Source organism: Catharus ustulatus, chromosome 15 (genome assembly GCF_009819885.2).
Source record: "Catharus ustulatus isolate bCatUst1 chromosome 15, bCatUst1.pri.v2, whole genome shotgun sequence".
NCBI classification, from domain to species: Eukaryota; Metazoa; Chordata; class Aves; order Passeriformes; family Turdidae; genus Catharus; species Catharus ustulatus.
Genome location: NC_046235.1, coordinates 3,462,600 through 3,475,520, shown reverse-complemented (window position 1 = coordinate 3,475,520; position 12,921 = coordinate 3,462,600). Strand labels below are relative to the sequence as shown.

Genomic DNA, 12,921 nt, shown 5'->3' with positions numbered 1-12,921 from the left:
AATGGATAAAAATATATTCATATTTTTCTGTTTTATCTCCATCCAACGAATACAATTCGAGATTGTGTCGGAGAGAAGATTCAGTCTCATTTTGCCATCTAGTGGCAACACTTTGGCTTGCTGAGATGCATTTCAGAAAAGCAAGCAGACGTTAGGTAGAGGTGAGAATGAGTTTTTTCTTTGGAAAAATCAGTCATTTTTCTATTCAAAATATTAAGAAGCCTAGTTACATTTTATAGCAGCACTGCACAAATAGGCACATAGCTAAAACGAGTTTCCATTTGCAGGCACTGGGGTGAGCAGAGCCTATTTCAGTAGCCCAGTGTGTTTCATCTGTCTTTATGAATCTGGATAATGTTTTTTCCCTGGGATATGAATCATTAACTTCCCTTTCTACTTGCTCTTGCATTTTTTACCAAGACAGTGGTATAGCCAAGCAGTTTATCTTCAGGAATATAAAGGACAGCTCGAGGCAGACTGGCTGGACAAGCTATTTCTTCCTTCCTAGGGAGAAAAACCAAAACTTTTAAACTTTGGGTTTTTTAATCATGATTTTGTATTCAATTTATATTTCTTTAATATGATTTCTTGTGCGTGTCTGCATTTCAAGGTTTATAGGAATTTTTTTTTCCTCTTCCCACAGTTTTGTGAGATACTGGTCATTATCTGGACCTGCAAGAGCCTGTGGTGCTGCTTTGGGGCCTTATGGAATAAGTGAGTATAGCCTGGCAAGGGACAGTGCTGTGGGAGGGTTTGGAATTGTTCTTTGGGGTCCAGAACAGCAGGGCTGCATTCCTGAGTAACCTGAGTAACCAGAGTTTTGTTAATAGATCCACTGGGGAGCATTAGAGGTGAAATGACACTGAGTGAGTGGTGATTGTAAATAAAAAGGTGTAGGATCTATTTTAGAACCATTTAGAAGCAGTGGAAAGCAGAGATGTATCCATTCTGGTTATTATCTGTAGTAATGCAACAATATAAAAGTGTGGAATAACAGGTAAGAAAATGTCTAAGACAGCAAGCAGAAGGAAGGATAAGAGTAGAAAGACCTCACCACCCGTGGATCCAGTAACTAATTGATTGAAGAGACTTGATTGTTGCAATTTTGATATCTTGGTGGTCTGAGTTATGGTCACAGTCTTGATCTGTCCTGGGGGGAAAGCCCAAGAAACACCGGGTTCAGTGGTTAATACACATCGAGGTTTAGAGGGAACAGGCGGGTACCTGCCCTGGGGAGGGGAATTTTACACTGTCTGAAGGGTCTGAGATGGTTTATGACCCCTTTTAAATCATGACCCTGCCCCTCACTTGAGCAAAGTTGAGCCAGTTATGTCCCACCAGAAGGGATAAAAGCCTTCAGCCCCTAATGGGTGAATGTCCGTGCCGATGTCACCCTTCCTTGGAGACAGGGGGAGGACAATGGCATGAAAACAAGCACCGTGATCTGCCTGCCTTTCTCCCTGGTCTGGCTCAAACCCCAGAGCCCCATGTCTCACACTGATCAGGTTTTGCCACCGCGCTCCCAACATTCTGGTCCCGGCAGAGCAGCGGGGCTCCCCGGGCGGACACGGGCGGATGTTGGGGCAGCGGCCATCATAGCCCAGGGCACACAGGCGCGCTCCGAAACGCAGCGGAGACTTTGGCCAGTGCACTCTCCTGGGCATCACACACTGCCTGAAGGATTTCTTTCAGTAGGTGTTTCTGACCCACCCCAAAATTCGCCTTTGTTAGCAGGTATTGGAAAAAGCAGCACGAAACCTGCCAGTATGAATAGGTTCAAACCCGACATACCTGTTTGGGGACGTTATGTGAGGTCTAATTGCACTGATTATGGGGCTAGATGGTCTAGGTCTCTTCCAACTCAAGGTTCTGTTGTGAGAGTTCGATGGTGCTGCTGTACCTCTTACAGCCCCCTAACCGCAGCTCCTCGCCTCGCCTACAAGTGCCCAGGAGGAGAGGGATGGCGAGGGGAGCCCGTCATGACAAAGCAAGGCCAGACCCGTCGGGACGGGACGGGGCGGGAGGGTGGTGCCGGTGGTGCCGGTGGTGCCGGGGCTCGGTGCGGGGCAGGAGGGTGGTGCCCGTGGGGCCGGGGCAGGAGGGTGGTGCCGGGGCTCGGTGCGGGGCAGGAGGGTGGTGCCGGGGCAGGAGGGTGGTGCCGGGGCTCGGCCCGGGGTGGGGGCAGGAGGGTGGTGCCGGGGCTCGGCCCGGGGTGGAGCGGTGCTGGGGGCGGTGCTGGGTCCATTCTTCGCCCAGCTCGGACAGCGCGAACAGCTCGAACGAGGCGAGTGGCGGCGAGGAGAAGGTGAGAGGTGTCTGACGGGCACGGCTCCCCTCGGGGAGACCCTTCCCAAAGGGAGCTGAGCCCCGGTCCCGGTGCCGGACCCGATTCCAGTTCTGGTCCCGGTTCCAGTTCTGGTCCCGGTCCCAGCGCGGAGCTGCCGCTCCCCCAAGGGAAGGCGGGTCGGGGGGTGCCCGGGAGCCCCGTTAGCACTGGGGCTGTGGGAACAGAGCCGGGTCCTGCCTGGCCACAGCCCAGCACCTCTGGGCCGGTTCCCGGCGCCAGGGCCATCGCGAGAGCCACGGGGCCGGACCACGAGGCTCGGAGGAGGGAACGGGGCTGGTCCGTTGTTCTTGTGGAACACGCGTTTCCGCGCTGCGGGAAACTCCTCCGAAGGTGGATTTTGGGGTTCACGAAGGTGAAACCCCTTGGAGGTGGAGAGGTGCCAGCACTTCATGGCATTCACTGTTAGCTGCTGATCTTTTACCTCCATCCTTTCCTGCTCAGGTCTGATAAAGGCCTAGTTCCTAATGCTGGTGAGGAGGGTCCTGATGGATCTTTCCATTGGTATAAATCACTTTTTACCGAGTTCATTTTGTTTTCTAGGACTCCAGCATCCATGGTACTTGGTGTTCCCAATTCTGTCCCCAGAATAGCTTTCACTCTTTCCCAGATGGTTTTGGAGAGGTCAGGGTGTGTCCATGCAAACCCTGCCGACCACCGTGCACAGGGACTAGACAGAAATGGAACTGCAGATACCAACCTGCACTGATAATTCCACTGCTTTGAGGACCACGGTTTTTGGCTGGTATATCTGATGGCATAGCGCCCAGTTTTAGAAAGTTGTGGAGATAAGATTTCACCGATCTTATCAGGAGCTTGGGAGGCAGTGGAATGCAGTGTGAGGTTTAAATTCGTTTTTGTGGTACCACAACTTATAACTGTGGATACACTATATCTCCACTAAAACTTCCCTTTCATGTGTCAGCATTGGATGCTGAGTAAAAAAAATTCCCCCTTTTTGGTGGAAAGTTGTGCTTCACATATTACGGTTATATTTCCCTCTGCCAAATGCATGTTATTATGCTAAGCTCCTAAATCATTTATATATATATAATTATGGCTTATTTTTTAGCAATGGTCATTAAATGCATTCAGGCTCAAGCACGATTACAGCCATTATCACAGTGACCATTACAGATAGAGAAAGGAAAGGTTTCCATCCAGTGGGTCAGGTTTGGTGATTTATGTTTATTCTGGTGCTGATTCCTCCTGTGAGGAGAATAAGCACTCCTTCAATACATAACTTGTTTTTCAGTCGAGACGTGCTGGCATCATTTCCGATATCGTTTTCTGAAAAAGTAAGATTATTTTATTAAAAACAGGTAAGAGCCACTGCACCCTAATTCTGTTTTGTACTAGTGCTATTCATAGATTCCCAAGTAAGCGTGCCCCGAGGTTTAGTCAGTCACAGGCACAGTTTGAATTTGTGATCTTTTACAGGTTGTCCTGATCTTAAAGCTGTCGATGTTCCCCTTGAATGGAGGGTGGAGCACCTCATTCAGAGTTTGCATAAAACCTGGCTCAGGCAGGCCACAGCGATTATTTAGCTGTGTAAAGTGCCCTGAGTATGCCACCCAGTCCTGTGTGGCTTCGGGGCTCTTCTTCAATAGCCCATTCTGTGCCTCCACTTGGGTGGGGTAATATGGGGTATGGAAAACCCATCGAATTCTGCCTTTTTGGCCCATTTTTACCTACTTAAATGGAAAATGTGAGCGCGTTCGTTCGCTGCTCAGACTAGAGATAGAAGTCCCTTTTCAGAACATCTCTGTTCTGTCTCCTGAAAAGCAGTCGAACTAAACAGTTCAAGGTACCATCGTTCAGGGCCAGTTTAAAGTAGGTTATATTTATATATTTATATATTTATATGCTCGGTAAAACCCCATCCTCCTGTAACAGGATCGTCGGGGTATACTGCTCCTGTTGGAAACTATACAGCTTTTACAGTTTTTTACTAACTTTAGTCAGGGGTTTCTTTCATCTTTGCCCTGAGGGAGGGAGAATTGCAAATTTTTTTGAATTCTTGAAAATAATGCTTGATTATATAATTCTTTCCACCTCTGTTTTTCTCGGTGGACGACCTGTAAATCCTAGTTCTTGAGAATGGTCAATTAGTCTGACATTACACATAGAATTCTTGGTATCACGTGAAAATTACTCCATCTTAGTGAGATGTGGGATGGAGTGAACGTCGGTGATACCAAAAATTCATGCAATTAAGTGTTGCACAGGTGGGGATTTCCCTGTGGTCTAAAATTTCAGTAATACTCCTGGCTAATTGTTCATTAAAGACTAATGTCTTCTAATTTCAGCTCGTTTTGTAACAAGGCCAAGGATTTGGGCAATCTTCAGGAAATACAGTTAATATTCTAGACAACTTTTTCCTCCAACTTTTGTTTTCTGTTCTCCTGTAACTGTCTCTGCAGCTGCTCTATTTTCAAGGACAGTAATAACTCAGCTGCTTTACTGCTTTCCAGTTCGGTTGTCAATTCTAGTTTCTCTTTAATTCTATCTTTTCTCTACTGGCAGGGAACCTTCCACTATCCCAGGTTGTTCCAAGTCCCATTCAGCCTGGCCTTGAGCACTTGCAGGGATGGGGCAACCTCTGCCAGGGCATCGCCACCTTCACAGGGATGATTTTCTTCCCAATGTTCAGTGTAACCCACTGTCTTTCATTTTAAAGCTGTCATGATGCTGTTATAGATGGATAATTTGATGGTTGGCTCTTCCAATTAAGAGATGAATATTATGTGTATGTTAAAGAAAGTTTAATTGGTGTGTAGTTATGATATTGTGATTTGTTATTTAGATGTTCTCTGTTATCCCCATAGTCTCCCTTTCCCCGTGTTATTAACCTTGCCCCTTGCCTGGGGCATTTTGGGAGGAGGGAAGCCCTGTTACTAGGAGGCATAGCATAACACCTGACCTCTAGTCAAGTTCCAGAAAAGAAACCTCCACCAATAGATGGCAAAGAAGCAGTTAACTGACAAGACTTTAGGAGGGGCCAGAGGTGTAAAAAGCAGAGCATCCATTTTGTAGCACATAGCAGTTTAGTCCCATGCTCCCAGCGCTGTAATTTTTCCTTATTCAATCCTTTGGGGTTTTTTTGTTAAGGTTTTTAATAAACCTTTGAAATTTTTAGAAGTGATGCAGTGGGTTGCCTTGGCTCTGTGCTCCAGCTCCCTCTTGCAGCACCAGGCAGCTGCTGCCGGTGTTTTGGCTTTCCAAGCCCTTGCAGAACTGTAGGAAACTGTTGTTGACTTTAGGCTCTAACAAAGTTGGTGAACTTTGTGTGATGTGGAGCAGGCTTGGACAGCCCTTGGGATGGGAGTGTTGGGAGGCTCCTCAGGTGCCCTGAGAGCAGAGGGGTTCATTTGCCCTTCCACATACTGGCCAGCAGTGGATCTTGCAGTGCCCTGCTGGGGTTGGGATGCTCCCAGCCGGGAGGCTGCTCACACAATCACCACCATCATCTCCTCCTTCAGGCATGGACCAACAGAATCACCAAGGCAAGATGGCCCTGCTCGCCTGGCAGGAGGAGACCGGCATCGAGCTGGTGCAGATCAACGGGCAGAGGCGCTATGGAGGGCCCCCCCCAGGTATGTCAGAGCAGGTGGGGCTCAGCACAGGTGATTTACCAAAATATGAATATTGGTCTAATATCAATACTCAACTGTGATGGGCAAAACACTCTCTAACAATTTAAAGTTAGAAAGGGTATGTTTATTCAGCGCTGGGCAGCAGTGTGGGTAGCCCCCTAATACACACTGCAAAATTACAGGTGATCAGAGTGTATTTATTGACAAAAGGTTCAAACAAATATATATTCATAATACCAGCCCCTCCCATCCCCTGCTTCCTATGGTAATTAGCTTGAATGGCTATTAAGCATGCGTGGTTGGCTTCTTGAATTAAGTCTGGGGTCGTTTTTGTGGGGAGGGGTCTTAGAAGGAGGAAGTAAGGTGAGTCTTCCTCGCCCTGACCTTTTTATTAATGACAATACAAATGGTTTCTGGGGCAACTCCAGTTGTGCAAAGAATGAGTTTCTGGTTGCAATTGTTCGTGTTCTTTGGACCTAACTACTAGTTTCATCCTTTCCCATTGCAAGCACACAAACATAAATTGACAGGCAATCAATTATTTAAGTTTCAGGTAACGATCTCAAGCCCAGTTTCTTTTAACTAAAATCCTAATTTCTTTAAGATTAGTGTTTCACAGGCACAGTGTCACTGTGTCCCCATGTCACTGTGCCACAACATCCCCGTGTCCCCGCAGGCTGGGTGGGCGGCCCCCCGCCGGCCGGCACCGAGGTGTACATCGCCAGGCTGCCGCAGGACATCTACGAGAACACCCTGATCCCGCTGTTCCAGAGCGTGGGGATGCTCTACGAGTTCCGCCTCATGCTCACCTTCAGCGGCCTCAACCGGGGCTTTGCCTTTGCGCGCTACGCGTCCCCGCAGGACGCGCACAGAGCCATCGACAGCCTGCACCGCTACCAGCTGCGCCCGGGCTGCACCATCGTCGTGTGCTGGAGCACGCAGAAGCGCGAGCTCGTCCTCAGCGGCCTGGGCATGTGGGTGAGCCAGCAGGAGCTGGAGGTCAGGCTGCAGCTGGTCACTGAGGGGATCTGCAGTGTCACCCTGCATAACAGCCCCTACCAGGGACAGGCCAAGCTCGCTGTGCTGAAGTACAAGTCGCACGAGGCTGCCGCGCTGGCCAGGAAAGCCCTAATGGAAGGTGAGTGGTGCTGAGGGATGCTGCTTGGACTGGTCTTCCTGGTGTTTCCTACCTCCAGGCTTGGCTGCAGGGTGACTTCAGCCTTGAGACATCTCTTGCTCTCTCCCTGTGTCCCGTGGGTTGCCAGCTGCCCTTGGTGCAGTTGATTTCTGGCAGTCCTACTAGTGGTGGGATGAAGGGGCTGCTGGAGGTCTCCAGGAGCTGCCTGCTCAGAGCCAAAGCATCACAGTTCAGGGCATCCATAACATTAACCAAGTTATTAAACCTGTCTAGTGGAGCTGCCCAATCCCCCAATGTCCCTTAAACAGTCCTGATGGAGCTGCTCAATCCTTCTGAGCCCTGTCCCATGATTGCAATGCCCTGGTGGGACACACTTCCCAGACATCCAGCTGAGACTTCCAAAGTCCTGGTTTGTACCCATCTCTGCCCCAGCTGAGGAGCATTTGGCTTCAGTATCTGTTCACCTTGGCCCTAAATTCAAGCTACCCCTAAAATCCTGGAAATCACTGCAACAGATGATGGGGATGGAGGGTAAGTGAACATCTCCTGTCTCCTAGGGAACCTGAGGCTCAGGGAAGCAGGGATCAGAGTGGACTGGCTGGACTCCCAGCTGAAGAAGAAGCTGCAGCAGCTCTGTGAGGAGGAGCCATTGTCCATCTCGGTGCAGGGAGGCAACAACCTGGCAGTGCCCGGGGCGGTGGCCCCGTGTCTGCCATTAGAGGACGTGCTGGAGTGCCTGAACATGCTGTGCTGGAAGCTTTGCCTGAGGAAACCTGTGTTCTTGATCAAGTGTGTTCTGGTGAAACCCAATGGGTGGCAGAAGTTCTGGTACCAGGTGGTGATCCCAGGATTCCAGGTGCTCGTCACTGACTTCACGTGGGTCTTTTCGGACAGGCATGGCCTGAGCGAGTTCAAGAAGGCCAAGGTAGCAGCGGCCCTGCACACTCTCCAGCTGTTAAGCTAGGCCTTGGTGAGTCCTTACACAGCCAACTCCCTCCCTTTCCCAAAGTATGGAGGTGTATGCTGGGAGTGTGGAGCTGTGGCACTGCTGGGGCAGGGAGGGACCCAGGCTGACTGGCAGGGCTGAAACACTGTCACCTCTGAGCTGTGGGTGGGATTTCTGTTTGGGAGCACAGGGAGCTAGAGGGAGCAGGGTTGGGGTGAGGACAGAGCCTGATGCTTCCCTCTCTACTGCAGGGTGCCAGCTGATGTAGGCAGCCGTTCTGCTGAAGCCATGATGGAGCCCGAGCCCTGCGGGGCTCCCAGCCGTGTTCCAGTTTCCCTTTGGGATGTTTGCATCAGTTCTGAGAGCAGACTCTGGAGGATAAAGGCTGCTGCCCTGTTCCATGGCAGCCACCCTGTCCCCGGGCCGCTCTTGAGTTGGTTCTCGTTTGGGTTGTTGTTCCTGCCAAGTTTGGCTTGTTCAGCTGGTTTGTGTTGTGTTGGAGGGGCAGAGCCAGGAGAAGCAGCAGCTCTGGGAGGAGCTGCCAGCACCGGATGCCACTGCCATGAATTCCTCTACTGGCATTCCTGGTTCCTGAGGAACAGCTTCAGGGGAGGACAAGGCCACACACAGGGAGTGTGCAGGTGGTCACAGACGTTCTGTGGGCTGGTGGAGCTGCTGTGTGGGGAGAGGAGTGCCTGTAATTTCATTGCATAGTGAGGAAGCAGCTGTGGGGTTGCCAGCTGTCCATGAATGATTCGTCAGGAGTGGGAGGTCAGGCTACATGTTCTTTTGGGATTAAAGAGTTCTGGAAAGCACCAGCTGTGTCATGTCATCTGTTCCTCCTGCATCCTCAGCTCCCTGCCAATCCAGTACATCTCAGTGCTTTCCCCACACACCAGGAAAGGCAGGAGAAGGGACAGGGTGGGCCCATTGTGTGGGAAGCAGCATTCCCTGGCACCTCAGTCTTTGTTGTCTTCTACCTGCTGGGCTCTTGCTGACCGGCTTTTGCTACACCTCAAGCTCCTCCTGGCACATCCTGCTGTCCTCCCCAGTGCATTTTGGTGGACCTCTGAGACATCTGCTAGCATCTTGTTGGATGTTAGGGTTTTTCCTTTTGTTTTTCTCTGTCTTAGGGAATTTTCCTGGTTCTGTTGGTAAGGAACAATAACCATTCCAAGGGAGGCTCCTGCCTTCCTTAGCAGACACCTGTCTTTCAAACCAAGACACCCCTTTATGCTCTCCAGGGACTCCAGGTGTCTCTGTTTCATAGATGGCCCAGCTCCCATCCCAACAGCTGCAGCACGAACCCCTGGGGGCTGCGGTTGGTGGTCCAAGGGGTCCCCAGCAATGCTGGGAATTGGCTGGGGGATGTGAGCCACAGCCAGGAGTAGAAATCCTGCACCAGATCCTCGCTGTTCCCCACAGGGGTTCCCCCAGGGGCCCCAGCCAGTGCCCAGCCCTGTCTGATACTGCTCCAGGCCCTGCTGCCCCTCTGCTCATCCCCAGGGACGGTCCCATCCCAGGAGGAATCCCTGTCCCCCTCCCCACTCATGGCACACTGTGATACACAGCTGGACCCGCCCCGTCCCTTTGCAGCACCCAAATTCCATCCCTCTTCCTTTTGGAGATCCTCAGCGTCCTCCAAGAGCTTTTTGATGCATTTTTTTATTTTTTGCAGTCCCTGGAAGCCTGTCTGTCCCTCCTGGGGTACACTAGGAATCTACCTCATGAGAATGAGCCAAACCATCACCACAAGGCGCTGGGAAGTAAAAGGCACTGGGTTTATTTCTAACAGAGTTAAAGAATTAATTAATTTACAAAGGATAATTGACCTGCTGGGACAGCAAGGCAGGAAGGGATGAACACCTGGCCATGTCCCCCCAGTCTCAGAGCCCTCTTATTCAGCAGGGATGTTCAGTCACAGCCCCTTGCCCCATAACCTTCACCAGGGGCCCTCAGCCATGTCCCCCCGTGTACAGACCCTCTCCCCTCAGCCATGGCCCCCCACCCCTAAGGGCCTCCCGTCCAGGCCCCGCCGATATCAGGGACACCCCTCCGGCAGGACCCTCCGCCCCACCATGGCCAGGCTGTCCCGCCATCCCGGGCCCTCCTCCGAGCCCTCACAACCGCTCCCCCTCGAGACCCCACCTGCTCCGACACGCGCGGTCCCTTTAACACCGCGCCCACAGCCCAGCTTGATTGGCAGCCCTAGAAGCCAATCAGAATGCGAGCGTCCTGCCCGCCGACAGTGACAGTATTGCAGGGAGGCCACGCCCCGTGGGCGGGCACTCCCTGGGGCTTCGGCTCTGATTGGCCGCGCCCCGCGAGATGGACGCGCACAGCCCCGCCCAGGGGCTGAGGGGGCGCGGCCCCGGCCCCGCTCAGTCACTGTCGGTGTCGCTGTCGCCGCTGCCACCGCCATCTCCCGCCCCCTCCTCCGGCTCGGCCTCGTCCCGCAGGTCGGCGAAGAAATCCTCCCCGCTGCCCAGCGCCTTGCTGCTGAGGGCGCGCAGCGGCCCGCCCTTCTTCTTCTTCCGGCGGTAATCATCGACCACCATGGAGCCGAGCGCCGACACGTCCCAGAACTTCACCTTCTGGTCGTGGCCGCTGCTGGCCAGGAGCTTCCCGTCCGCGGCCACGGCCAGCTGCTCGATGGGCTCGCCCAGGTGCTGCCCCACGCAGCCCAGCACGCGGTTCGGCAGCACGTTCACGGCCCTGGGCACGGCACGGGGGCATTGAGGGCCCTGCAGCGCCCGGGGACGCTCTCTGCCCTCCTGTCCGGTGTCCTAGGCAAGGCTGATGGCATCCCACCCCTCCTCATCCCACCCCTTGCCATCCCACACCCTCCTCATCCCACACCTTCTCATCCCACACCTTCTCATCCCATCCCACACCTCCCCATCCCATCCCATGCCACCCCACCCCATCTCCAGCCCACTCCTCTCTTTCCTATCCCACCACCCTCCCCTCCCCATCCCATCTCACTCCCCACAATCCCTCCTGCCCCATGCCCTCCCACCCCTCTCCATTCCCCCTCACCCCATCCCTCCCCTCCCCTCCCCTCTGACCTGATGACTCCGTCCAGGGACCCGACGCACACGATGCTGTCCGTGACGGGCACCATGCAGTCAATGGTCTCTGCCCTGAGCGCAAAGCGGTCGCTGGCGGCCCCAAAGCCATCCCAGTTGAAGAGGTAGATGGTGCCTTCGCTGGAGCCACATGCCACCTTCCTCCCCCTCTAGGCACCAAGGAGGGCAGTGAGACAGAGGAGAACAAAAAACTCAAGAGTGAGAATGGGGGGCTGTGGGATTCTGCTCCATGTTGGGAGGCAGTACCAACCTTCATCAGCACCACAGATGTCAGGTCCCCGTTCTGCGGCTCCGACAGCAGCTCAAAGCGCCGTCTCTTCATGTTGAAGACGCCCAGGGTGCCATCACCACTGTGGGAGGTGGAAGGGACACACTGTGACACAGAACACGGCACAGGACACTCCAGCCATGAATGAACGTGGGCAGCCCGACCCCAAGACCATGAAACCCTCCAGTACCTGGCTGTCAGCAGGATCTTCCCGTTGCCATCCACGGCCATGGCGCTGATGTATTCCTCCTGCTGCCGTGCCTCCAGGATGGCACTGCCCCTGCGCAGGTCCCACACCTTCACTGCCCCGCCGTCATCGCCCGTGGCAAAGATGTGCGCGTCGATGGGCAGCACGCAGTTGAGAGCCGACCTGCAGAGACCCCGGCCCCACGGTCACGGCTCCCCCTGCCCGGCCCAGGGCTGTGTGGCCCTGCCGCGGGAGGGAAGGGGACAATGCCCCAGCCGTTCTGCCCAGAATGAGCCGCCTGTGTGAACTTACTCGTGGGCCTTGGGGAAGCGCGTTTCCAGCCGTCCCTCCTCCGCTGTCAGAATGTGGATGGCCTTATCCTTGGACACAGTGAAAAGCTCTGCAGAGCCACGTTAGTGCCCCCCTGCCCGGCGTCCCCCAGTGCCACCCCACGTACCCCGCACTCACTCTGCCCGTCCTGGGAGAAAGCCACGTCCCGGCACGACTTGAGGTGATGTCCCGAGGACCAGAGCTGCCGGTTCTCGCCCTCGGTGCAGGAGTACGAGTACCTGCCGGCACCGGGAGCGTTCGCAGGGAGCCGCAGGCGGCCGGGCAGCCCCGCTGCCGGTGCCCTCCCCATCCCCGGCCCCACTCACAGGTACACATCGCCGTCCACGTCCCCCGCGGCCAGCAGCGGCCGCACCGGGTGCAGCGCGATGGCGTTGGCCGTGGCCTCCAGACAAATGTCCTCGGGGGTTTCCCGCACTCGCGGCTCCCGCGCTGCCGGCTCCGGGGACTCCGGGGGCTCCTGGGGCTCCTGGCGAGAGCGGGGCCGTGGGAGCGGGGCCGTGGGACCGGGGCCGGCAGCGCGGGGGTCCCGCAGCCCCACGCGGCCTCACCTCCTCCATGGCGGCCGGCGCGGCGCACTGAGAGCCGCTCATTAGCGTAGCCCCGCCCCTTTGTTTGCATGACCCCGCCCTCGCGTTGGTCCCGCGCTGCGGGCCCGGCCCGGCCCGGCTCCGCTCGGGGTTCCGGCCTGCGGGAGCCTTTGCCCGGTTCCACCGAGGCGCTCCGCACCCGGCTCATGCTTTCCTGTTCCTCAGTGCTTCACCACTGTCAGCGCCACAGGCTCCTTCATTCTTGCCCCGGGCCTTAACTCACAGCGCCATCTCCTCTCTGCTCCAGGGGAGGGGCCCGCCAGGCACCACTGGGCAGTGGGGCCCTTGCAGGGTCTGGGGCCTGCTGAGCCCCGCCAGAGCCCTCAGCCCAGGCAAGGAGCACCAGCAGTGCCCCTGCCCAGGGCCAGCCCAGCTCCCTGCTGGCCCTGCCCTGAGGGAACAAGCTTTGCCTGGT

The 12,921-nt window shown here is 54.6% G+C and overlaps 2 protein-coding genes and 1 long non-coding RNA gene across 3 annotated transcripts in view; 2 read left to right on the top strand and 1 right to left on the bottom strand.

Annotated features, from left to right (window-relative positions):
• LOC117003153 overlaps positions 1 to 2,005 on the top strand; it is a 100,017-nt gene extending 98,012 nt beyond the window's left edge. The window contains exons 9-10 of the long non-coding RNA XR_004419475.1: positions 644 to 714; positions 1,882 to 2,005. This is a non-coding gene — a long non-coding RNA (uncharacterized LOC117003153). The remainder of the gene's footprint in view (positions 1 to 643; positions 715 to 1,881) is intronic.
• Positions 2,006 to 4,070: 2,065 nt separating this feature from the next.
• DND1 (DND microRNA-mediated repression inhibitor 1) lies at positions 4,071 to 8,809 on the top strand. The gene is made up of 5 exons (XM_033072819.1): positions 4,071 to 4,998; positions 5,827 to 5,940; positions 6,617 to 7,078; positions 7,636 to 8,048; positions 8,276 to 8,809. The coding sequence occupies exons 1-4, from the start codon at positions 4,935 to 4,937 to the stop codon at positions 8,040 to 8,042; spliced, it is 1,047 nt and encodes a 348-aa protein (XP_032928710.1). The 5' UTR covers positions 4,071 to 4,934; the 3' UTR covers positions 8,043 to 8,048; positions 8,276 to 8,809.
• A 972-nt stretch (positions 8,810 to 9,781) lies between these two features.
• WDR55 (WD repeat domain 55) lies at positions 9,782 to 12,535 on the bottom strand. Its single transcript, XM_033073125.1, has 8 exons — positions 12,468 to 12,535; positions 12,225 to 12,385; positions 12,037 to 12,137; positions 11,881 to 11,968; positions 11,572 to 11,751; positions 11,364 to 11,463; positions 11,093 to 11,262; positions 9,782 to 10,739 (listed from the first exon to the last, which is right to left on the bottom strand). The coding sequence occupies exons 1-8, from the start codon at positions 12,507 to 12,509 to the stop codon at positions 10,406 to 10,408; spliced, it is 1,176 nt and encodes a 391-aa protein (XP_032929016.1). The 5' UTR covers positions 12,510 to 12,535; the 3' UTR covers positions 9,782 to 10,405.
• Positions 12,536 to 12,921: the final 386 nt, after the last annotated feature.

What these genes read in the sequence shown, in the direction of transcription:
- WDR55 (XM_033073125.1), bottom strand. Translation starts at nt 12,509, where the DNA reads ATGAGCGGCTCTCAGTGCGCCGCGCCGGCCGCCATGGAGGAG. An exon ending in CATCTGTGGTGCTGATGAAG is followed by an intron (nt 11,263 to 11,363) that starts GTTGGTACTGCC and finishes CTTGGTGCCTAG; the next exon opens with AGGGGGAGGAAGGTGGCATG. An exon ending in TCCCTGGACGGAGTCATCAG is followed by an intron (nt 10,740 to 11,092) that starts GTCAGAGGGGAG and finishes TGCCGTGCCCAG; the next exon opens with GGCCGTGAACGTGCTGCCGA.
- DND1 (XM_033072819.1), top strand. Translation starts at nt 4,935, where the DNA reads ATGGGGCAACCTCTGCCAGGGCATCGCCACCTTCACAGGGATGATTTT. An exon ending in CTATGGAGGGCCCCCCCCAG is followed by an intron (nt 5,941 to 6,616) that starts GTATGTCAGAGC and finishes GTGTCCCCGCAG; the next exon opens with GCTGGGTGGGCGGCCCCCCG. An exon ending in CAGGAAAGCCCTAATGGAAG is followed by an intron (nt 7,079 to 7,635) that starts GTGAGTGGTGCT and finishes CCTGTCTCCTAG; the next exon opens with GGAACCTGAGGCTCAGGGAA.